Source organism: Odocoileus virginianus, chromosome 31, assembly GCF_023699985.2.
Source record: "Odocoileus virginianus isolate 20LAN1187 ecotype Illinois chromosome 31, Ovbor_1.2, whole genome shotgun sequence".
NCBI classification, from domain to species: Eukaryota; Metazoa; Chordata; class Mammalia; order Artiodactyla; family Cervidae; genus Odocoileus; species Odocoileus virginianus.
This window is the reverse complement of record NC_069704.1, coordinates 34169803-34196374: the sequence shown is the minus strand read 5'-3', so window position 1 is coordinate 34196374 and position 26572 is coordinate 34169803. Positions and strand designations below refer to the sequence as shown.

At 41.3% G+C, this 26572-nt stretch overlaps 1 protein-coding gene across 7 annotated transcripts in view; it reads right to left on the bottom strand.

Moving 5' to 3' along the window:
* Nucleotides 1-26572, bottom strand: part of FRMD3 (FERM domain containing 3) — a 329624-nt gene that overhangs the window by 87047 nt on the left and 216005 nt on the right. For all 7 annotated transcript variants that reach the window (XM_070459579.1, XM_070459580.1, XM_070459583.1 and 4 more), the window contains 3 exons: nucleotides 23695-23818; nucleotides 5187-5274; nucleotides 3323-3411 (listed from right to left, as the gene is read on the bottom strand). In XM_070459579.1, the coding sequence (XP_070315680.1) occupies nucleotides 3323-3411; nucleotides 5187-5274; nucleotides 23695-23818 (301 nt within the window). The remainder of the gene's footprint in view (nucleotides 1-3322; nucleotides 3412-5186; nucleotides 5275-23694; nucleotides 23819-26572) is intronic.

Genomic DNA, 26572 nt, shown 5'->3' with positions numbered 1-26572 from the left:
AATTCTCATTTCTGCCCTCCCGGTTTATAAATGAACCATTTTGTTAGATAATGAGATGTTCAAAACTATAAGGATATGTCAAGGAACTATAGTCAAAAGACTTGAGGCTTCATCTTAAGGAGATGCTCAGTTAAAATCTACCTGAAATGTAGACCTAAGGTCACCTCTTTGGTAAGAAGACAAGTGTAAAGAGAGGAGGGAATTCTATTTTTATTCCTTTGATCTAATTCCTAGGACAGTGATATGTGCCCCTGTGCTTTTCCTGGGAAAAAAGAACAGTGAGGTCATATTAAGCTGTGGTGAGGATTTGCAAGAGGGATAAAGTTCAGTGGATGTTCAAAACAAAACAACACTAGATTTAACGTGGGAAGAAAATTTATTTTAGTAACCTGTACATGGCTGTTACAAATGTGTTCCTAAGCCATGGCTGGAAGAGATGGGGATGACAACATCCCACCAGAAACACCAAGATTTAGAACCTAGAAACAAAAGATCTGGGGACTGTCCATCTCAACTCTTCAGTGGACCCGAGAAGAAACTAAAGCCCCAAGGGAGAGACTTGCAATCAGTATGTGTGCATCTAACCCAAGGACTCCAGTAGTTCCTAGGGATCAAATACCCTGCAGGACCCTCAAGCCTTTTGCAATTGTAGGAGAGAACGGGGGAAGCCCCGCCCACATTACCCATGCTCCCCAAGTCAGAAAATCCCTCGGGAAATTATTCTGGAGTGGAGTGAAGGGTGGTTAACATCAGAGCTTCTTTACAAATACTGAGAACACATGCTGTGTATTTATAAATCATCCTAGTTCACAAATCAAATCACCTTCACACACACTAGTTCATTTCCTTTCCCCCCCCATCTTCTTTCTTTCCTGTAAAGTAGTTGGATATAATGAATGCGCATTTTATGAATGAGTACGTTGAGACTCAGACAGTTAAGTGATTTATTAGAGACACACACAAGTTTGAGAATGCTCATTATGGAAGAAGAGAGTATGTGGGCACAGATGCGAACTGACAGTATAACATGAATAAAGGCAATGACAGAGTAGGTAGGGAAGATATTTAGGCAAATTTGGGTTCTTAAGAAGAGAAGGCTGACCATAAAAACAGAGCAGAAGGTGTAGGAAGCAAAGTGTACATGAGCTGATTGATTCTTTTCTTGTAGAGAAGGTTTGAAGGGAAGGCAGGTGCTCAGAGGAGAGTGCCAAGAAGTGATGGGGTAGATGAGGACTTGATAAAAAGGTGCTGGAAGAAATCCTGATGCTAAAAGAACCATGAAATGGAGGTTCAGATAAGCATGAGAGAGCATTTTCAATTCAGGACTGAGGGTGGATGCCCAAAGGCCCATCAAAAACTTCCGACCCCTAGGGCTCAAGCCAAGAGAGTGAGTCCACCACCCAGAGAGACCAGGTGGTCTGTCAAGGACCATCAGAGAGGGAGCCAAATCAAGCTGAAGCTATGAACAAGACTAAGCTCTTACAATATTCCAATACACACAAAATGTTCAGCCTTCTTCACTCTTTGTGTTTTAAAGTACAGTCAAGATAAGTCCAATTTTTTTTTATCTTTCTCTTTATTTTTAAAAATTTTTACTGGAATATAGTTGTTTAACAATGTTGTGTTAGTTTCTGCAGGCTTCTTTACTCTTTACCAAAACTATTTTGTTCCCTGATTGGACACAGCAGGCCCTGCTAGTCCATTCTCCCACGTCCTTACTGACAGAACCCATACTTTATTCTTCCTCTAGATCAAGTGTTCATATAGATGATGTTCTCCCCATGAGGATGGATCCTGATTTGACCAACCTTATCACAGAATTCTACTTCTTGGAAGGACTGGTTTAAGGAGGCACATATGACCCAACCCTGCCCAATTACACACACAGGAAGTCTCTTACAGAACTTCTGAAAAAGTTATCCTTGTCTTCACAGGAGACACATGCAAAGGGCTGTTCTCCTTGAGGGTGTGCCCATGGGAAGATGTGACAACTGAAATTGCATGCATGGCCACTTTATAAGCACGAATCTGGGGACAAAAGCTACCACCCTGTGACTGCAGAGAAGAAAATGCAAAGGCGCAAGTCCTTCATGATGCTGCCAGGCAGTTAAGTTAAAGGACCATGGGGCTGCTGGACCCCTGGAACTTTTGCTATCCTCTCATCTGTAAGCCACTGTGAGCAGACTTTCCTGTTCCTTTGAGTCAAAAGCATCTTCACCGATACACTGGATTACAGAGGGGTGGGTCTGCAGCAAGAATTCAACAGAAGAGAATAAAAAGAAGTGGCAGACTTCTGGGCATACACACCAAGGAAACCAGATCTGAAAGAGACACATGCACCCCAATGTTCATCGCAGCACTGTTTATAATAGCCAGGACATGGAAGCAACCCAGATGCCCATCAGCAGACGAATGGATGAGGAAGCTGTGGTACATATACACCATGGAATATTACTCAGCCATTAAAAAGAACTCATTTGAATCAGTTCTAATGAGATGGATGAAACTGGAGCCCATTATACAGAGCGAAGTAAGCCAGAAAGATAAAGACCATTACAGTATACTAACACATATATATGGACTTTAGAAAGATGGTAACAATAACCCTACATGCAAAACAGAAAAAGAGACTCAGATGTATGGAACAGACTTGTGGACTCTGGGAGAAGGCGAGGGTGGGATGTTTCAGGAGAACAGCATTGAAACATGTATGTTATCTAGGGTGAAACAGATCACCAGCCTAGGTTGGGTGCATGAGACAAGTGCTCCGGCCTGGTGCACTGGGAAGACCCAGAGGGATCGGGTGGAGAGGGAGGTGGGAGGGGGGACTGGGATGGGGAGTACATGTAAATCCATGGCTAATTCATATCAATGTATAACAAAAACTACTGTAATGATGTAAAGTAATTAGCCTCCAACTAATAAAAATTAAAAAAAAAAAAAAGAAAAAAAAAAAAAAAGAAAAAAAAAAAAAAAGAAGTGGCAGAAATAGAGGGGGTCCTTGTTGTCTGAGGGAACTTGCACCCTAACCCTGCCCTGAGGCACCCTGTGGTCACCCCTGGTATTTCTTCACCAGGAATCCTGGACACCTTCCCTTTGGAGGCAGAGCCTCTGGGCCTGGGACACACTCCAGGTCTCCTGAGGTCTAGGGAAACCAAGATTGAATTTCATTTATAGATGAATAATCTCTTTGTAAGAAGCTCCAAGGCAGGGCAGTGGACCTTAGGCATTCTACCTGGCAGTTCCAAACAGAAAGTCAAAGACTGGGAAAGAAAAACAAGATTAAGAAAAAACAAGAATTGTTTTTCAAAGAAGTACTCACCACTTTAACAAATGGATTCTCTTATTTCCCTGGAATACCACAAAGCCTGCAGCAGTGAATCCTAAAAATGTTGTTGTGCCTGTTGAATCCTGAAAGAAAAAAAAAAAACATAAATAAGAACATATTCAATTAAGGAATATCAAATAAAGGATACATGATATGCTTATTCATCCTCAGTCTGGGTGAATTTTGGGTTAAGTACAAGGATCATAGCCATAAACTAAGTTTCTCAGATGGGACTTCCAAGGATAGTACCTCTAAAATGTGGGCGAGGGCCAGGAATGTGTAGCTTTTCCATTTGAGGCGTGGACCTCTGCCTCCCCGGAAACCTCCTAGGAAAATACAGGTTACTCCCAAACCACTAGTCTACTTCCAAGTGTCTTGTGGGACTGTCTGAGTTCTCAGATCCGCCATGTAAGTAGGAAAACTGTTCTTGGTTGTCATTAGCCCTGAAACCAAAGCCCTGAGCATCTAAACTAACTAGTCAACCCCATATGGGATTTCTGGTAATTTAAAAATAAAGATATGCCTGGAAATGCCTACTTTGATTCCAGTCTCCAGCAGGAAAGCTAAGCATGGATAAATTAAGGCAAAGGAACAACAATGATAACAACAAAACTCAAGTCAGTCTCCAGGTAATAAATAAAACAGACAGAGAGGCTCAAATTTGTGGATAAAATCTAATTCATGAAGTGGAATAATCTAATTTATACCATTAGCAGGAAGAGACATCTGGCAAATACTCTAAAATAATCATGTGGGCAGAGGAAGAAGATGCACATGCCACTGTCAACCAGCCTGCCAGCTCTCTGCCAGGGCTGCACCTTCACATCCCCATGGGACTGGACAACAGGGGGTGATGGGGCTCCCCAGGCCCTTCTAAGGTCCAGCCTGAGCTACGAGCTCTAGTACCGGGGACTTCTCCAAATACCATTAGCTGGTCCCACCTGGGTAAAGAAATGTTCTAGTATGACTCAAAAACACACCTTTAAGAGCCTGGCTGATATAAATGCTTAGCTGAGGATTCAGGTTAATGTCTGATTGATGTGCAGTGGGTTTAGAATATGAAAAGAACACTGTTTTCATAAAACGCTTCTGAAACACATGTGCTTAAGTACCACATTGGGAGCTTGTTTAAAAGGCAGGTTCCAGGTTCCCCAGAGATGCAGATCAGTAGCTCTGGGGTGGGGCCTGAGTGTTTCTGATACACGTGGTCTTGATCACCCACTTGAGAGAAAAACTCTCAAGTAATTCAAGTAAAGGAAGAAAGAAAAGTATATACTCTAAAGATCAATTGAAAGATTTTTCCTTCTACTTGTGTGTGTGCTATGTTGCTTCAGTCGTGTCCAACTCTGTGTGACCCCATGGACTGTAGCCTGCCAGGCTTCTCTGTCAATGAGATTCTCTAGGCAAGAATACTGGAGTGGGTTGCTGTGTCCTCCTCCAGAGGATCTTCCCAACCCAGGGATCAAACGCACGTCTGTTACATCTCCCTGAACTGGCAGGTGGGTTCTTTACCACTAGCGCCACCTGGGAAGCCCTTCCTTCTGCTTACCCATTGTTAAAGACTGCATTCCTGCTGGCAATGGCCTTTGCAAACAAACCTGTTAGGATCCCATAACTTCTCAGGAGGTAAAACCATCCAATTGATGGATGAGTGAATGAGGAAGCAATTAGAAGACTCCAATGGAGAAAATCAACTACATAAACATGTGACTGCAGTACACTGTTGTCCCTTCCCATTAGGGGTGATGGATCAGGCTGTGGGAATATCCCAGAAGGGCTCCTTCAGGCCTGTATACCAATTAATTGCCTTTTGGGTGAAACAATCATTATCTGTCAACCTGCAGTGAGAGGTAGTTACCTTGCATGGGTGAGGATCCACCCCATAGGTTTCCAAAGTGTGAGCTTTCAGGAGCAAGTTAAATTCAGCAACCGGTGGGCTCTGCCCTCTAAAATCACACAAGAAAAGTTCAGGGAGTTAACATGAAAAATAACAGAACCACGGAGTCCCTTCAATCAATAAAATAAGACATTCTTAACTAAACCAAGAGAGAAATCCCTATAGAAATAGTGATCAATAAACTGGTCATTATTCCTCCCACGAGGAGCCTTTGCTAAGAAATCTTAGCCCGTGTTCCTTGGTTAATTGTTCTAAAATAAACACACATGGACTATGAGGACTCCAGTGACCTGGACAGTTAAATCAAGGTTATCAAGTTACCAATAAGTAGGCCCTTGCAAATCCAATGTTAATATGAACTAAAACTCAGCATCTGTTCTTTCCTACTTATTTCAAAAGATTCTCCAGGATACAGGGCATTTTTTTCCTCATTTGGAGTGGAAAGTGTTACACCATCAGCAGCCTAAACAGAGCCATCCAGGAAAGAAGAGCTGTCAACCATTCTATCGGAAAGCCCTGGATTTTGAAAGGAAATCCCAGCTATTTCTAGTCTGAGCTGTGTCCTCCAGGGTGGTAAACAAGGTCTTGGTCCCAGGAAGAGAAAAGGGGCTGCAAATATAGATGGCTGTGAAGTCCTTTCAGGGCTAGCTTCCACATCAGGATTGTGCAGCATATCAAAGAGTCCACTTTTAACTAACATTAATATCTCACATGTATCATAGAGAATCCAAACCATTCTCCAAGGATAGTAAGTAACCTGAGCAACCAAGAAGAGTTTGCTAACAACAGGAATTCAGTTATATATTCACAGTGTAAAACTATACTGCAATATTAACTCTATTTCCATGCATGCCTCTCCCGAAAGATGGATTCCCTTCCCACCCACTCAAGACAGCTAAGAGTCCTTATGCTTCTAATCAAAACAGTATCCCATTTTTCTTCTCTGTGAAGCTTTTCAAGATCTCTTTACTCTGAATGTTCACCCTGATATGTCTTTATTCATTTGTCAAGATGAGCACTGTGGTTGTTTAGTCGCCAAGTCGTGTCCAACCCCATGAACCCCATGCAAAAGCAGCCCCATGAACTATATAGCCCACCAGGCGCCTCTGCTCTTGGGATTTCCCAGGCAAGAATACTGGAGTGGGTTGCCATTTCCTTCTCCAGAGGATCTTCCTGACCCACAGACAGAACCCGTGTTCCCTGCATCTCCTGCATTGGCAGGCAGATTTTTTACCACTGAGCCACCTAGGAAGCCCAAGCACTGTAGGGACACTTGTAATCAGACAACTCATCTTTTTCTAATTTTCCTTCTTTCTTTCTTTTTGGCTGTGCTGGGTCTTTGTTGCTGCATGGGCTTTTTTTCTAGTTGCGGCGAGTCGGGGGTTGCATTCTTGTGGTAATGCACGGGCTTCTCATTGCAGTGGTTTCTCTTGTTGTGGAACACGGGCTTTAGGACTCAACAGGCTTCAGTAGTTGCAGCTTCAGGCTCTAGAGCACCATGGGCTCAATAGTTGTAGAGCATGGGCTTAGCTGCTTCAAGTCATGTGGGATCTTCCCAAATCAGGGACTGAACCAGTGTCTCCTGCATTGGCAGGCAGATTCTTTACCAGTGAGCTACCAGGGAGGCCCCCAGACAACTCATCTTTGGCCATTTCTCTGATTTTTTTCTTCTCTTCCCAGTCTCGGTCCTCACCTCAACCACTCTCTCGCTCCTCTCTTTTGAGAGACCCTAGTAAATGGATCTTGAAACTCCTAGTATTATCCTCCGTGTCTTTTTAAGCTTTGTTTCATTCTTTAAATCTGCTTTTTATATTACATTTCAAATTATTTCTTTATTCAAGCCTCCAGTTTAATTTCTTCTTCAGCTGTGTGCATCCTGTGTGCATCCATTTATAGATGATTTTTAAAATATCAATTAAATGTTTCATTTCCAATGTAATATTTACTTGGCTTTTGAAATAGATGCCTGTTCTTCTTTTATGAAATAAATTCTTCTTTCTCCTCTGAGGATATCTACTTGTTTTCTTTTAAAGTCCAATCCCTTTGATTCCATTAATACGACTTTCTTGGTGACAGCCCTTTGGTTTGCTGCATCAGAGTGTCTTATTCAATGAACTGACATTTCCTTCATTAAGTGTTTGGTGATTCTTGGTTTGATGCTCATGCTTGTATTTTATGTTATTTGTTTAGTAAAATGGACTCCAGAGGTTGTAGGGAGTCACGCCATATGAGAAGAGTATGAGTTAGTAACTTGATTTCAGGCTGAAGACTAGTTCCTTCAGGGTATTATCCATACAAGGTACCTCCAGCTCAAGTCTGCTATTGCCTGTGACTTAGCACAGGGGAACCAATGTTCCAAATGCACCCACCATGATGGCTGCTATGTTATCTGTTGCCAGAAGTACACAGAACCACTCCTATTTTCTATATGTGTTTGACCTGGATTCCTTTCATTTGTTTCCTATCTTCCAGAGATACCACAGGACTGTCGATGCAAAGATGTTAGTCTTTCTTGCATCTGCTTTCTAACACATTTTCTATTATCCACAGGGACTTGGAGAAGGAAGGGAAGGGAGCCACATATGCTACCTTTTTCTTTTAATAGAGGGGATAATCTTTAAATTCATCCTTTACAGAATATATTCTTGAGGGGTTAACTCAAACACCTGCTTTAGGAGAGTTAAGTCTTTCTAAAGCCTTTCCCGATTTTCTCTTTAGTTTTGGTGTTCTGAAATTTCACTGGGATGTATATAAAAGGTGCCTCTTTATTTATTCACCCCACTCGGTACTATATGACCCTTTCAATCCATCAAATCCATGGACCATTTCTTTCTTTTTTTTCAAGTCATAGTCATTATAATTATTTTTCTTCTTGATAAAGTAACAAGAGATTCAAGAAAATCACAAAGTATTTTGTTGGGGAAGGGAAAAGGGAGTTTCTGAAAGTTTTTTCAAAACATACAGGTATTTCTCTCTTCACAGCTCTCTCATAAGTTCCTGAAGTAATAGCCTATGTTTCACCAGAAAATAAAGAAAATGATTGAATCCAAATATTGGGGGCTTCCTGCCTCCCCACCATGCCCACCCCACCCTCACATACACACTGTCTCTATTCTGTCTCTCTCTCTCTTTCATACGCTCACTGTACCCCCTGGCAGGGAACAAAGGAAAAAGCTGAGCTGATGCGCACGTTCCTAAGCAGCACCCCACTCTGGTGGCCCCCAAAGCAAAACTTTAGCCCAGCGACCCAGATGGAGGCCAAAGAGAAGCAGGACTAGAGCTAAAGCGGCCCAGTGCCTCCCACAGCCGCGGGCCATCAGCTCCACTCCAGGAAATCTTGCTTCTTCACATGAAAGGCTCTCACTCTGCCCCATTCTAGGAAGAGCTCCTCTGCTCCAGAGAGCTGGCCATATTCCCCTTCATGGGAAACTGTCAGCCTTTTTTTGTCTAAGCCGCATATTGGCTTTCTTTGTTTTAATTGGAGGATAATTGCTTTACACTGTTTTGTTGGTCTCTGCTGTGCAACGATGGGAATCAGCCACAGTATACATCCATGCCCTCTCTCTTAAACCTCCCTTCCAACCCCTCCCCATCCTACCCCTCAAGGTTGTCACAGAGCCCCAGATTGAGCTCTTGGTGTTACATAGCAACTTTGCACTAGCTACCTATTATAAACATGGTATTACATATGTTCCATTGATACTCTCTCAAAAACCATCCCACCCTCTCCCAACCCCACTGTGTCCACAGGTCTTTCCCTACCCCACCATGTCTGCGTCTCCGTTCCTGCTCTGCAGAGAGGTTCATCAGAAACATTTGTCTACATTTCATATATATGCATTAATATATGATATTTGCTTTTCTCTTTCTGACTTACTTCAGTCTCTCTAACAGGCTCTAGCTTCATCTACCCCAAATGACTCAACTTCATTCCTTTTTACGACTGAGTAATATTCCATTGTATGTGTGTATACGCCATAGCTTATCTATTCATCTGCCAGTGAACGTCTAGGTTGCTTCCATGTCCTAGCTTTTGTAAATAGTGCTGCAATGAACATTGGGGTACATGTGTTTTTTTGAATTAAGGTTTTCTCAGGGTGTATGCCCAGTAGTGGGACTGCTGGTAGTTTTATTGCTAGATTTTTAAGGAATCTCCGTATTGCTCTCCATAGTGGCTATGTCGATTTACATTCCCACCAACAGTGCAAAAAGGTTCCCTTTTCTCCACACCTCTCCAGCATTTATTGTTTGTAGACTTTTTGATGATGGCCATCCTGACCAGTGTGAGGTGATACCTCATTGTATTTTTGATTTGCATGTTTGTAATAATGAATGATGTTGAGCATCTTTTCACGTGTTCATTACTCATCTGTATGTCTTCTTTGGCGAAATGTCTGTTTCTCCAAAAACTGGAGAAACATTTTTTTCCCATTTTTTGATTGGGTTGTTTGTTTTTCTGATATTGAGATGCATGAGCTGCTTGTATATTTTGGAGATTAATCCCTTGTCAGTTGCTTCATTTGCAATTATTTTCTCACATTCTGAGGGTTGTCTTTTCATCTTGTTTATAGTTTCCTTTGCTGTGCAAAGACTTTTAAGTTTAATTAGGTCTCATTTGTTTATTTTTGTTTTTATCTCCATTACTCTGGGAGGTGAGTCAAAGAGGATCTTGCTACCATTTACGTCAAACAGTGTTTTGGCTATGTTTTCCTCTAAGAGTTTTATAGTTTCTGAACATTGTTTATTCTTGAAATTCAAGCTAAGCTGAACATTGTTTATTCTTGAAATTCAAGTTCAGTTTTAAAGCACACCTTTTCCTATTCAGTCTGGAAACAAGTTAATTTTGAAAGGTTATAATTTGGAAATTCATATTGGAAAGTGAGGAATTTTTGCTTACCTAGGTGGTCTTTTTCTGACCACTTTCCTGTACTTTTATCTGATGAGCATCTAATTGCAAACACTCCACCCCAGATGGTAGCAGGGATGCAGTGCTATATAGCTCTGGAGAACACACCATTGAACTCAAAGACCTCTTTTCATCCAGAGTGTCATCCAGGAGTGAAAAGGCAAGCCCCAGAATGGGAAAAGATTTTGGCAACATGTACAATAAAAAAAGGACTCCTATGTAGAATTTTTTTTTAAAAGCCTCCAATAATAACAAATAATAAAATAATTCTAAAAGATAACTCAGAAGGTAAAATGGCAAAAGACTTGAATACATACTTCACAGAATAAGATATTCAATTAGCTAATAGTCACATGAAAATGTACTCAACTTCTTTAAGGTCAGGAAAATGAAAAAGTTTAAGAAGTTACTTACACATTCATTTGACAGCCAAAATTTAAAAGAATACCAAGCACTCATGAGAATGTGCAGCAAAAGCAACTTTCATATACTGCTGGTGAAAGAGTAATTTGGTAGAACTATCTGGAAAACTGACATTATCTACTGAAGTTAAACATGCTTACCCTATAACACGGTAATTCCATTCAAAATTATACCTATAACAGGCTCTAGGCCTGTTGCATCAAGAAACACATAGAATTTTTACAGTAGTGCCATTTATAATAACAAAAAGTAGGCAATGAATGTCTACCAACAGTAGATTGGCTATACAATGGAACACTATACAGCTGTGAAAATAAATGAATTCAAGCCACACACAAAATGAGTGACCATTACAAAAATAAAACTGAATGAAACAGGCCAGATATAAATGTATACCCACTGAATGAATTCCATTTATATGACTTTTTCAAATTAGCAAAACAAAACTAAAATATTTAGTCAGAGATGTGATTACCTTTCAGGGGGAAGGGAGAAGATAAATATTGGGAAGGGGCAAAATAGGGACTTCTGAGTATTACCAATTCTCTCTCTGACCTGGTGGTGGTTACACACACACTTACTTTGTAATTTATGTTTTGTTGACTTTTCTGAGCTGGTATTGTGCTTCCATTTCTAAGAGTTAAAGGAAAAAAGGAAAGGAAAGGGAAAAGACTGTGAAGCACTGGAACTCATACATTATGGATGTGAAGGGAGCAGCCCTTTCAGCAAACAAGCTACCATTTCCTAGAAAAACTAAAATTGTGCAAACTCCATGACCCAGGTCTGTACCTGCTTTCTACACCTAGGTTTGTATCTATGCTAGGGACTCTTTTACTTATATCCCTATGAGAAGTATTCAAGATGCCACAGTAATTTTGTTTATAACAGCAGAAACCTACAGACAATGTCCATCAACAGGAAAATGAATACATAAAATGGGACATGTTCATATGATAGAAAATTAATTACACAGAAGCAGAAATGAACACCTATGACTGTATGCATCAATGTGAAGAACCTCAAAACCATAATATTGGTGGGGGGAAAGTGAGACACATGGATAGAGCTTGATTTAATTTGTATGAATGTCAAAAACAGGAATGGAGTATGGAGTATGTTTATCAAAGCAAAATAAGAGAATGAATAACCTAAAATTCAGAATAGCATAGAGAAGGAAGGGAGGTAATTTGGGAGGGTCAGGTTAGGAGACCTGAGAGCATCTGGTGCTGTTCTAATTCATAAGCAAAGTTATGGGGTCATGGGTGTTTTTCAACTATTCTTTAAATTATACATATATTGCATATACTCTTTTATATTTTATTCATATGCAATGATTAAAAGAGAAATAGTTCCTGCCTTTTTTAATAGAAGAATTACTGGGTGAGGTATTATACAATCTAAAAGCACTGCTGAACTAAACAGAATAGGTCAGGAATATACTAGATATCCATTCAGAGCCACCTTTTACTAAACTCTCCTGATCTGAGCAACATATAATTGTTTACATTGCCAAGCAGTAGATATATATTTTTTCACCTAATATTCATCAAGCAGGAATTCTTATGCTTATTTTATAGATGAGGATTCTGACACTCAAAGAGGAAAAGTAACCTGTTCAAGGTTACTCAAGTATTAAGTGGAGAAGTGAATATAAATCCAAGGCAGCTTGGTTCCAACGTGCTTCTCAGGACCCGCGCTACCAACACGATATGGTCCAGGGCCATCTGTCTGCTCTCGTGGATACCAGGCTGAGAATTTCCAACTGACATAGTTTCTACCGGTTCTTCTAGAAAGCATTTTTCAAATTCTAAGCATTTTTCATCTTATCAGTGATGAAGCACTCCATCCCAGATGACAGATATTTAGATCTGATTAGACAGCAGTGATGTTTCCATTTTAATCTAGGTCAGAGATCCCCAGACTAGACTCTCTGTGGGCTAAATCCAGATCACTGTCTGGTTTTGCACAGCCCTGGAGCTAGGAATGCTTTTTGTTTTGATTTTTTTTCCCATTTGTAAATGGCCCAAAATGATCAAAGAATAATTTCATGCCCTATGAAAATTATGTGATGTTCAAATTTCAGTCTCCATCAATTAAGTTTTTTTGGAACAAAGACACACCCAATTGCTTGGGTACCATCTGTGGACACGGTCTTGTTACAATGGCAAAAGGCGTGATTGCAACAGAAACCTTGTGTCCTGCAAAGCCTAAGACATTTACTAAATGGCGTAGGATAGAAAAGTTTGCTCAACCCTGATCTAGGATCTGATCACAGGAATAGAAAACAACTGAAGCTGTGTCTGTCTGTTTCCACACAATGAAGATTAAAAATAGTACCTATCTCTAAGATTTTGTATAAAGAATAAACAATTAACAGATATAAAGCCATCAGATTAGTGCCTGGCACAGAGCATGCTCCCTCCTTGTCCTCAGAATAGCATTTGTTCCCTTGCTAGCTCCGCACATAACAGAAATCAGCAAATCTTTCTTTGGTGGAAGTGTCAGGAAGCATGTCAAGATATTTACAATACAGCAATGACCCCTCTTCAAAATAAAAGTACTAAAATTGGTATCATTTGCATTGGGTTTGACTTAGACCTCCAATGGCTACATACTTAAAAGAATTAATCTTTAAAAATCAGATACAAAGAAAGGCTACAAATGTTCAGAGAAGGAAAAGGGTTCAAAACCAAAAGGGAAAAGGTAGAGATCTCAACGGCACTAAAAAAAAATCCTGAGTTCCCCTGACTCACTGAGGAAGCAAACATTTAGTAGGTTTTCAGGAAGACACTAAGATCAATTAAATAGAAATTTGTTTTTCTTTCAAATCTCCCACTGGCCATTTGTTTCTGGCAAAAACTCTGTTTGGTAATAGAAAATAATGATTTTCTATTCTTTAAATCTTGCACCAGGAACTGTTCTACTAAGATTAATAGTGTCTCTAATGAGATGTTTAGAGATAAAGACCAGTGTTAAGCTGAATTCTTTTTTGAGAACTAACAATTCTCAAGATATGCTTTTCTTAAAAAATAGGCAAGGTCAAGTGATTATGTATTTAGCTATATATCTGCTTTCCACCTGTCCTGAATACCTTTTTTTGGCCAAGAGAAACACTCTCTTATTGATTCTCCTTTAGCATACCACTGCATAGAGTACAAAAATGCACAGCATCCCAAGAAGAAATGCAAATTATTAGTGGACCCTAATTGTGGAGTGAGGTGTGGATCTTGCCAGCAATGACTTGGGTCACTTGGAGCACAGTTGGACAGCGAAGGAGGTGGGTTTGGTGCCACCTGATCCATTTGGGTCTGCAAGCTTCAGAATTAGGCTTATGGGTAGAAGATCAATAGAATGATCTGCTACTGCAAAGTAGAATTCTCAACGTGCCTTAGCTTAGGTTTTGCTGCAACTGGGTTGCAACTTTAGAGTTTGTTTACCACTGGCTCAAAAGCTTAAGAGTGCTCTCAGAGCTTGCTCTTCAGTAGGGCTTGGATTCTGAGCATCCATGAGACTCTGGAGAGCTTGCTACGCTTTATGGCTTTGCTGCCAACTCTCTGAGCTGCAGGAAATCTCCTTTGCTCCTCAGTCCCACCCACGGCTCTCTGCACCTCAGGTGATTATTTTTCTTCCTGTGGTCGTGTCCACCACCATGGTCAAGGGATGTTCTGCCCTGGCTCAAGGTCAGCAATGCCTCAGAGGGGTTGCACTCAGCCTTCCCGCCCTGTCCAGATTTGGCATACTGCCCCTCTTCACCCAGGGAAGGCCTGGGGTCCAGTGGTGGTAGGAAAGAACAACTCACTCTAAAGACTCTGGGGTCCCAGACTCCAACTCACGCTGGAGACTCTGGGGTCCCAACCAGTCAGGTCAGCCCACTCATAGTCACTAAAGGCTTGTTAAAGCCTTAGCTTCCTCCCTGCCCTCCTCCTCTGGCATATTCTTCCTCCTCTCCCTACCACCAGAGGTGAAAGCAGCTGCAGGTCTCTGCTGCCCCAGGAAGGACATTCTGGATCTTAGTACACTGAGGTTTCTTTGCATCCTCATGTTCAGATGAGTTTTTTTTTTTTTTTTTGAGTGAAGTAAACTCAATTTTTATTCTTCTATATAATACATAGATATAAGCATAAAATCTCCTTAAAGAGCTTGCAACCCTGAGGCGATGTCCTTGGGTATATAAAGTATACAACAATAGCAAATGAAATCTGAGCTCCAGGAATGAAAATGAACTTCAAAAACATAATTTAATATTTATGCAATTGCACACATACCAATAGTATTCTATGCCTCATCTAGTCTCTGAATCCAACTACATTAACTGCCTTGCAGTTTGCACACTGGACAGCCTGACTCCCTACGTATATTTCATCATACACAATGCCTCCTTTCTAACTGAAATTTAATAAATTAACATGGGATTTACATATAGGGGTTTCTATACAGTGAGAGCATTGCCAGAAAGCACAGCCAGTTTTTGACAACAACATCAGATGAGTTTTTAAAATATGACTTTGTAATTTATCTAGCTTATTGATGCTATTTTGGTGTTAGAGGGAGATCAATGTCTCATGCTTTCCACATCCTGACTGGAAGAGTGCCCAGTCTGTCATTTCTCTTTACTTAGGGAAATTATATTCTATAAAATCTTTGAGGACAATTAGGGACCACATCTATGCAGAGCATTAGATAGAACGCTACAGATGTGGGTGACTGCCATGCTTTGGAGGAGACAGTGGTGATGGTCTGGGGCCAGGCAGGGACAAGACATATAGAAGAGCAGCCACTTAGAGAAACTTCAGGGTACTTCATAGGAACACTCAGGCTTCAGGTCAAGTTCTGTTGTTTCATAATTGTATAGCCTTGAATAAGTGAGTTTCTCGGGCCTCTGTTTCCTTATCGGTGAAACAAGGTGGTCACAAACAGTCAAATGGAGGAAGAATGTGAAGGGGCTGTGCAGGACGGTGGTGACTCAGGGAACAACTGACTCTTTTAAAGGGCACTGCTGCTTAACTTCGCTATGTTGGTTTCAGAGCTTTGTGTTAACAAATCCCCCAGGTGAAAGTAAAGCTCGAATTTTATTCCAACTGATTTCCATTTTTCAAAACTATTATTTGGCCTAAAAACATATATCTGTGTCAGATGGTAGTCCAAGGATTATCATTATAACTTCTGCTTTGGACTCCAAGAGTCTCTCAAGTGTCGTAATTAGGTGTCGAGTTTCTTTGCTTTGGACTAGTGACCTCTTGATATTCAAAGGCTTTGAATGATAATTATAGCTATGGATGACCAATAAAAAATTCAGAAGCAAATTAGTTGTTGTTTCATGAATATTGTTTTCAGATAGAATCTTTCAAAAACATCAGATCATGGAACACGTAGATGATAAAGAGGCTCCCAGCTTGTTGGAGAAGCAGCTGAAGATCACTGGGCTAAGTAGGTCATCCAACACTTCTACAGTTTCTGACACACAGTTACTCTTCAACAAATATTTGCTGCATGAAGGGATGGACAGATATGTGGATGGATGGATGGATGGATCATGGATGGGTGTGTGGATAGATGAATGGATAAATACACTGCTAAAATTTCATCAAAAGTTCAAAGTGTCTTTGATTCTATGCATAATTTAGAACCACATGTCAAGGGTAATCAGAGAGTGTAATAAGTAATGACTGAGTCCTTCTTCAAAGCCATGTTGCATTTCCATGACATTGCTTTCTCCCTTCAAGTCACCTTGGCCAGATTTCATCTGTATAAGAAATGTTGATGGATTGGGTGCACACATCATGTCTCCCTGACCGAGGAGCCTGGCAGGCTACAGTCCATAGGATTGCAAGAGTTGGGGACGACTTGGCACTCTCTTTCTTTCAAGGCTTTCTAGAAATGTCCCTGACTCTAAGCCACATAATACAAAGATTTAGTTTCTACAGGAGGGTCATTTGATGCCAAATCATTCCATCTTCCCATTCCTAAGAAGAGTATTACATCAGAGAATGAAAATGGATTTGATAACCTACCAGAGAGAGGGACAGTGGTGTCAGGGAGAGAGAGAAAGGTAAGGAGAAAGAGATTCAGGGGCAGGGCTGGGGAGGAGGAAGGTAGTGGGAGGGAGAGAGGAAGGAAAGGAGATTCTAGGCTTTTGGAATGAGAACCTTGAGAACAGAAAGGATACAGGGCAAGGGGAAAGAGGGATGACTGAGCAAAAGCACATTTTAAGAAAAGATTGGAGTTGTAAAATAATCTGACATTTCCCCTCTTCCTTTTACACAGTAAACATTCTTCTCAAAACTGTACAAAATAGTTTCCTAAGGGGGCTCTGGTAAACTACGAATTGGAAGCACAGGTAGAGGGTACTTCCATAGCAGGGCACTTATTTCTGGAAAGCTAGACATTTTTTAAATTATAAATCCTTGCTGGGAAGCCATGGCATGTGATTTACATAGAATGTGAGTTCTGAGAAATAAAGAGAGATAACGAGTCTGTTTAAAATACACCCAGTGTCGTCATTACTTACAGCACAAAACACGCTGTATTAGATCATTATGGGGATGGCTAATCCAATCATTTTTATGCTCTTTAAGGCAAGGAATACACCATCAAACCACCTCACTGCCAACTGAGATTTCTGAATATTTAAAAGCTGATGACTTGTGACTGGAACTGATTCAAAAATCTTGGCTTCTGATGAGAAACCTGATGAACTGGTATTGAGAGGACTAGCTGAGTAGAAACTCCAGGAAAAACTTCAGGGAAGCCTATCAGGGTTCCTGATAGTAAAGTCATTCTTATTCCTTGATCTTCAACCCCCTCCAAGTACTCTCAGGTCTAATGGCATAGGTCATCCCTCTTAACCCAGATGGTTGGGATTAAAGCAGTGGAAAACAGAAACCAAGAGAGTAAAACATAACTGTCACATCCCCAGGGACCGTGGGGGCTTCCAATGTAGTGCAAGTGGTAAAGAACCAGCCTGCCAATTCAGGAGACACAAGAGACACGGGTTCTATCCCTGGGTTGGGAAGATCCCCTGGAGAAGGAAATGGCAACCCACTCCAGTATTCTTGCCTGGGAAATCCCATGGACAGAGGAGCCTGGTGGGCTACAGTCCGTGGGGTTGCAAACAGCCGACACAACAGCATGTGCACCCAGCAGAGATTATCGCAACGGCTTCCTCCAGCCACCAGAGGGCTCTAGAAGGAGGAATGTCCTATTTCTAAGCAGTCCTATTGCTAGAATCTCATCTCTGCATACCAAACTAAAAATCTGTAAATCATAAGCTTGTTTCTCATACCAAATTTTAAAAACAAACATGGATCTTTTTGCCTTAAAATTATCTGCAGAGTCAGGATTTGTTGTTCAGTTGCTCAGTCGTGTCTGACTCTTTGCGATCCCATGGACTGCAGCACACCAGGCTTCCCTGTCCTTCACCATCTCCTGGAGCTTGCTCACACTCAAGTCCATTGAGTCGGTGATGCCATCCAACCAGAGTCAGGATAGTGAAGAAAAAATTGATTCGAGATCTGTTCTGAAAAGTCAAAGTGTTAGTCACTCAGTCGTGTCCGACATTTTGCAACCCCAGGGTCTGTAGTCCATGGAATTCTCCAGGCAAGAATACTGGAGTGGGTAGCCATTCCCTTCTCCTCTGTCCATGGAATTCTCCAGGCAGGAATACTGGAGTGGGTAGCCATTCCCTTTTCCTCTGTCCATGGAATTCTCCAGGCAGGAATACTGGAGTGGGTAGCCATTCCCTTCTCCTCTGTCCATGGAATTCTCCAGGCAAGAATACTGGAGTGGGTAGCCATTCCCTTCTCCAGGGGGTCTTCCTGACCCAGGGATCGAACCCATGTCTCTTGCATTGCAGGCAGATTCTTTACTATCTGAGCCACCAGGGAAGTCAGATATTTAAAATAGGTCAGCGAACTAGAACCCATGAATCAAATCTGGTCCACAAGCTGTTGTGTCAGTAAAGTTTTAGTGAATCACCACTTACTCATTTATGTATTATCTATGTCACTCTACAGAAGCAGAGTTGAGTGGCTGCAATTGAGACCATACAGCCCAAAGAGCCAAACAAATTCATTAACTACACCTGATCTAAAAGAAGCATTTGGCTTCAGCAAGTTTTAGCACTGACATATATTCAAAAATGTGAATGATACATATCTATATTCTCCAGTTCAGAGGACATTAAGAGGCCCAAAGATGCCTTTACAAAAAATCTTTCTAAATAAACCTCTGTCAGCTATATACCTACTAGAATGGCCAAAATCCAGAACACTGAAAACACCAAATGCTGGTAAAGATTGTGGAACAACAAGAACTCATTTGCTGGTGGGAATGCAAAATGGTAAAGCCAACTTGGAAGACAGTTTGGCAGTTCTTACAAAATTAAATATACTCTTACCATACAATCCAGCAATCATGCTTCCTGATATTTACCCAAAGGAGATGAAAATTTATGCCCACACAAAAGCCTGCCCATGGATGATTATAATAGCTTTATTCATAATTTCCAAGACTTGAAAGCAACCATATGTTCTTCAGTAGGTAAGAGGATAAATAAACTGTGGTACATACAACAGAATATTATTCAGCAGTAGAAAGAAATGAGCTATCAATAGAAAGACAAGCAGGAATCTTAAGTACATACTGCTTAGTGAAAGAAGCTAATTTGAAAAGGCTGCATACTATAAGTTTCAACTACATGACATTATAGAAAAGGCAAAACTATGGAGACAGCTAACAGATCAGTGGTTGCCAGAGGTTAGGGAGGGATGAATAAGGCAGAGCACAGAACATGTTCAGGGCAGTGAAAATTTTCTGTATGATATTATAATAGTGGATATATGTTATTATACTGTTGTCCAAATCCACAGAATGTACAACCTCAAGGGTGAACCCTAAAGTATATGGGCTGTGCATAATACCTACAAATCAATGTAGTTTCATCTATTATAACAAATGTACCACTCTGGTGGGGGACGGACATAGATATGGGGGAAGCTGTGCATGTAGAGGGGTGGGGAATATAGAGGAAATCTGCATACTTTCCTCTTCTTAATTCTGATGTGAAACTAAAACTCTTCAAAAAAAATAAACTCTGTTAAAACAAAAACTCTATTAGTCAATGAGACTGTGAAGGCCATTAAGAGATGTTTGCTAGCTGTTTCCACTTCACACCTTCTGGACACCTGATAGAACTGCACTTCCTGGCGGTTGTGTTGGGGGTTTCCTGGTGGCTGGGATGGTAAAGGATCCACCTGCAATGCAGGAGATTCAGAGTCAGTCCCTGGGTTGGGAAGATCCCCTGGAGAAGGGAATGGCTACCCACTCCAGTACTCTTGCCTGGAGAACTCCATGGACAGATGAGCCTGGCGGGCTGTTGAGTGGGGCCATGTGACTAGCTCTGGCACAGTGGATAAGCAGAAGTGACATGTATCACTTCCAAGCTAAAGCAGGTATTTCCATAGCTCTCTTTTTCCTGGCAAATCCAAGCTCATGACTCCCTAAGTGCCAATGATGAACCAAGTCCCCCAGCTGACCTCTTGTGGGTGCACATCAGAGCAAGAAACAAACCTTTCTTGTTCTAACCCACTGAGCTTTTAGGAGTTGTTTCCTCAGGAAAATCTAGCTTACCTTGACTGATACTGAGATGATCAATAATTGCGGTATTACCCTTGCAAAACTATGTCTTCTTCCCTCTGTCAGTCAGTGATGGGGCACATTTGAAGAGGCAAAGCTGACCCATAAACTTCATTCACAAATCTCTTCAACATCTAAAAGAGTCTAAGCACTTAGTCCAAGCAGACTCTGACAAAAATCTTGGCCTTATATTTTCAAGCACCTCAAAATTCCAGTCTTTCTCTCTCTCTCTCCTTCTTCCCCCTAAGAACTCTCTTATTAATGCCTATCTATCAAGCCACCTTAGGTCCACCTTCAAGTGCTGTGTAGCCTCCTAAGAAGGAAAGTTTTTCCTCTCTGATTAATTTTCTCCCAAGAATCACAACTTCAGTCCTTCCACAGAGAGCATAGGAGGAGAACGATTCTAATCAAGTAAAAAGGCTGGAGAAGGTTGTGAAACCCCAGAGCTAATACTGTTTATCTGGCAAATCAAGGTCCTTTTGCTAGCGTCTGAGAGTTTCTTTTGCCATCTCTTGTTCTCTTTCTTGATTTTTTCAGAAAACGGGTAGGAGAGGAACATTATTTGGAGGACCCTTCAAACCCCAACAAAGGCCAACTGGAAACCTTTCAGGAAGTTTCCATAACAACAAATCATTGATCATGCTTTATCCCTTTGTTGCGTGGAAGGGTCACAGGTGTTGTGATAACCATGGAGAGTAAGATAATAATAGCTTGGTGCAGCCTCCCCAAGTCACAGATGGGTCTCTGCCATCATGACTCTTCCCTGGCACTCTCAGGCTTGCAGAGCAGTCCAGCCAAAGGTCCAGTTCCCACGCAAGAAGATCAATACTTTCATGACCTGTGCACAAAGGGCTTGCTGATCCCCAGCGTCACCTCCAGTCTCTGCAGCAAGTTTCCAGCCAATTCTAGAAAGCCCCTTCTCTTCTACCTTATCAGCTTGGCTGCTCTTCTTATCTTCTCATCAAACCTGAAATCTCTCTCCACTACATTGATGCAGAAGCAAACATATGACTACTTAAGGAGAAAAAGGAGCCAAATCACACAGGAAAACACCCTCTGAATCTCTCTTTGCAGTATTACATGATTTCTGGCTGTTTCGTCCTCCACACATACAACATTGACTTCTTCACAAGGGCCTTCTGGGCTTTACCAACATGTTGCAATACAGTGTTGGCCAAGCCATGGCATTCACTTCTGGGATCTACAAACCACGGCTGACTGCTGGAGCTCTACATTCTCTAGATGCATGATGACTACTTTCAGGGTTAACAAATTCAGGAGCTGGCACAAGGTTCAATGTACAGCTTTCTGATTACAAAAGGCAATCTGGAATCTTCTTTGATCCACTCATCTACTCATGAAACCCAGTAGGTCACCAAGTCTTGCTACAATGTCTCTCAAGAACCTCTTTAGGTTTCTCTACTCCTATTCTTGTGAGGGCCCCAGCGTGTTTCCTGGATGACAGAACTAACTGGTTCTTCTACCACAGTCTCCACCCCCACCATGGTGATCACCGCGGAACATCAACGTGACTACCAGGTTGCCTTATGGCTGCTCAGCCCAGGGGATAAGAGCATGGGTGTTAGTGTCAGGTAAGAACAAGGTTCAAGTCCAGACTCTGCTACTAACAAGTGCTTCACTCCAGGCTGTGCTTTCTTCACCTCAGATGGGGAACAACAATGGACCCTACCTCGTAGAGTCTGGGAAGACTGAGCGGGGTGGTGTATGTTAGGCTCTTAGCACAGTATTTTGGCGTCCAATAAGAGCTCAACAAACATTTATTATCATATGTTCCAAGCATCTGAGGCCCTACAAATTCTGTTCAGAGCAGGCTGTTCCACCTCCTTTCACCATTAATCTGCATAGTGGCCGTGACTCCTTCGTCCCAAGGGTCTCACCCTGTGCTGCCCACTTGCTGCTGGTCCACGGCCCTCACGCAACACTGTACTCTGCTGTTTCAGCTGCGTGGACTCCCTGTGAGCCCATGATCGGCAGCTTGCCAGGCTCCTCTGTCCATGGGATTCTTCAGGTAAGAATGCTGGAGTGAGGTGCCATGCCCTGACAGGATCTTCCTGACCTAGGAATCGAACTCATGGAATCTCGTGCATCTTCTACATCACAGGCAGAGTCTTTACTGCGGAGCCCCCCGGGGAAGCCCCATGGCAACATCAGGACTTTACTACCTCCAGCTTGCTAGTCCCCGAAATGTAGAAAGAATAGGCAGACTGTCATATTTTCAACAAAGCTTTCATTAGGAGACGATACCCTAAAATTACCCCTGGAAAAGGTACATTAGTTTCTGAAATCGGTACAATTTCTTGATGTCTAATCATCTTTATCTCTTAAGAACAAAGGTCTTACTAAAGCAGAACCATGCGGCCCCCTTTAAGGCCCACATGTACAGTCTTCTCAAGCTCACCAGAAGGGGGAGTGCCAGCATAAAGCAGGATCTGGGCACTCCCTCTCAAGGGGACAGATATTTGTTCCAGGACTCATATCCAATGACATTAGTTGTGTGTGTGTATATATATATATATAATTACCAGAATCCCAGAAGGTGGAAGCATCTCAGCGCTTATAATTCTTCATCCATACTTGTCATAGCACAGCCCATGCTTGCTATTATTATCAAAATGAATTTCCTGTGATTTGCAAGAATCTAAGTTCTAGTTACAGACTAGAATACCTGAGTTACCTGGATTCCAAACTGGTGATGATTCCTATCCATGTGTCATTCCTACCTGTTAGCCTATGCTTAGTAGAAGTATCAGAATACTCAAAAGCCTGGAGCTAGGATGCCTGGATTCAAATACTGCCTCTATCACTTGCTAGCTGTGTGATCTTCGGTAAAATGTTTAATCTCTCGGCACTTAAGTTCCCTCAACTGTAAAACAGAAGAACCATGGCACCTATCTCCTGGACTACTGCAAAGATTAAATGAGTCAATATGCACAAGTACTTAAAACAGTGTCCGATACACAGTGAATAAATACTGTATGTGATTTTGCTCCTTCTAATGGTACTGCTTTGCAGAATCATCCTAGAGCCTCACAGACAAGGCAAAGAGAAGCAGACACTGAATCTGTTATCTTGAAAGCAGCTCAGTAAAAGAAACCTTGCCAATGGATTCTATTTTATTAATACTTGGGGTCAAAATTCAAGCAAAGACCACAGGACAGGGGAGAGGCAACGCAAAGTTCAAAACAGAAAGGATTACTTAATTATCCTAGATTTCACTTTCAGAAACTCAGGGTAGTCAAAACCCATAAGAAAAGATATGGCTCTAATAATTGCTGATGGTTCATAAACAGCCACCCAGGGGACCCCACATCATTGAGACTGTCATTGATGGGGGACCTTGCCAGTGCCCAGAAATATTGCCCTGCCAGCTGAAACAGTTTACCCCCACATTACAAATATTTTTAGTTCACGACATGATTTCCACATTCCCTGTAGTATGAATACTTTCTCACCTCTATCATTCCTACAAACGTCTACCACTATTACCTGAGTTCATTTTTATGGATTTCCACTATTTTTCTTTCCAGCTTCTGTGACTGCTTGGGGAAAATCTCAAATTCACTGATGTAATTCTCAGGATGCTCATCAGGATCGTAATCACCAAGCTCAGCTGTAACCAGCAAAAAATAAACAGAAAGATTAAAAACAACAAAAACAGGATATACATGGAATGGCTTCTGCCACCCAAAAGAAGAGAGTGGAACAAGCTCATGCAACAAAATGTGTTCGTCTCTATGGAAAGGCTACAGCCTGAGTGTCTAGAAGGTCATATTCTAGTTTAGATTTAGCTGTGTGATCTTGGACACTTGTTGAATGAACTCTCTGAGTCTCATTTTTTTTCAACTATACAATAAAGGAATTTACATCATTGTTTCTCAGTGGGACACTATTGGCATTTGGGGAAATAAACAATTCTTTATTGTTTCAGACCTTCCAAGGTATAGTAAGACATTGAGCACTCCCACCCTTCAGGTTCTAGGTGGTGGTGGCACACGCACTATTGTGAACACCCAAAACGCCTCCCAATATTTCCAAGTGTTCCCCACGATAGGAGTGTTACCACCTCTATTTGGAACCCACTGAGTGTTCCTCAAGCCTCCTTTCATAGTTAATTTTCTCTGAGTTGAAGAATTCCCAGACTGGAGCTGTTTAGTCTGAGATTTGTGCAGGTGTGGCCCATTCAATGAAAAAAAATCAAAACATAAAGGACCAAAGAGGATTTATTTATATAAAAATAAATGGATTGCTCTTCAAAGTAAAGAGTGCGTGTCTAAGTGTGGCTAAGCATCCCAGATTAAGGTTTCTGGGTTCTAATACAGGGTTCCGCCAGAGGGTCTTTAGGGGTAAAAAGAAATGCCTGCACATTTCTGAGCGCCCAGAGGGTCTATGAGAAGATGGACTAAGGATGAGCATTGACCACGGCCTGAAGCAGCAAAGAGGCTGTTCTTGCAATGGGAATACATTCTACTGATTCCACAAGCTTTCTAAGTAAAATGAGCCAGAAGGGGCAAGTATCTCAGGCAGAAATAGCCCAGGACAGTACATTAAAGGTGGTGGGAAAACTGTGTTGGAGGAGCTTGATCATCAACATGACTTTGAAGTAGATAGAAATCAATATGCCTTGAGCACATCTGCAAAATCACATCCAACTCTGTAATTTGTATCTACTGTCCCAGTACTGTTGAATCATCTAATGATGGTAAAAGGACAAAACTGGGAGGAAAGCAAAGCTCTTTAAAGCTTCTCAATAGAGTTCAAATTACAGTACAACCTAAATGTACACTACATGAGGAAGGACTTTCAAAACAAGATCTCAAATGTCATCAGTCACAGAGGGGAAACTGATTAATTTGATCATATCAATATTAAAATATTTCACTAAAATAGTCAAAATAATAAGTTGAAATAACATATTTGCACAACAGAAATCTGAAAAAGGCTAATATCTAGAAAAAAGAATTCCTACAAATCTATAAGTAAATGGGGAGGAATTCCAATAGGAAAAGGTGAAGGAATGTCAACAGCCAATTCATAGAAGGGAAACCCATAGAGCTCATGTATGGAAAGTTGCTCAAACTCATCAGTACTGAGGGCTATCCAAACCAAAACTAGAAGATGTCACTTTATACCTATAAGATTAACAAAAAGTTTAGTAAGTCAGATGATTCTATGTGTTGGCAGGAACATGAGGAAATAGAAGTGCTTATGACACATTTGAAGATTCTTGATGCATGTAGCTCTTCTAGAGAGTAAGCTGGAAGTATTTAGTCTAATCTTACAACCCAGCAAGCCCATTTCTGGGCATATATTCTAGAAAAACGCTAGGTGCAACAAAAGATATGGGGCAACTTGGGTGTTCATTACTGCTGGGTGCAGTAAATACCACAAGGGCAATGCACCCCACTGGACTCTCTGCAGCAATTAAAAGCAACAAAATACAACTATACCCAGAAATGTGAGTAGATTCCCCAAACAGTGTTCTGAGCATAAAAAGGAAGGATTAAATATAGCCCCATTTAATTTGTGAAACTTAAGAATATATACACACAAAACAATACTAATCATTTTATAAGGATATATGTCAAGTCAATGATATACAAGAATCCAGTTGTTGCCTTTAGGAATGAAAACAAAGAATAATGAAAAAAAGGAAACTCAACCAATAGGTGGGCCAATGGGACCAGGATGAAAGTGAGCCATGAACTGGTGATTAACTCAATCTAATCTTCAAAAAAAAAAAACCACCCATAACACACTGACACACACACACACACACACATATACACATGACTCCTGTAAGCTGGCTATGGACCCAAAAATTTAGAAATGGTATAACTCAGAGCCTACTTTTCCATAGGGAATGGATCACTGATAGTAAACTATGCCACGTCCAATGCAAATGTCAGCTTGCACAGCGGTTAGTAGCATTGTTTGTGCTTATGTTGTTTTGTGTTGCATTTGTGTTGTTCATGGTGGGTACTTCTTCCAGGAAAACTTGTGAGATACAATGGCCTTGTACTGCCAAACACAGCAAATAAGTAGCCTGGCAAATGCCAGCAAACTCAGAGAAGGAACACCATGGAACTTGCACAGGGTTGCTGACAAGGTAAATGTCAACATCTGCCCCATCACTTGCCCTGCTTTCTTGTTCTTTGAAGCTTATCTTTAACTTTGACTTCACCTGAAGCAAAAGCTTATGAATGATTAAGCTCATTTAAAATTCTGTTTTCCATCCCAAGAGGAGTTGGGAAAGCAGCATGTGGTTCTTTTCTGCACATGGTGTTGAGGGCAAAGTTACAACAAATAGCATACAGCACATGGGCTGGCTTGTGAGAATGTAAAATTAAATTAAAATAAAAGAGAA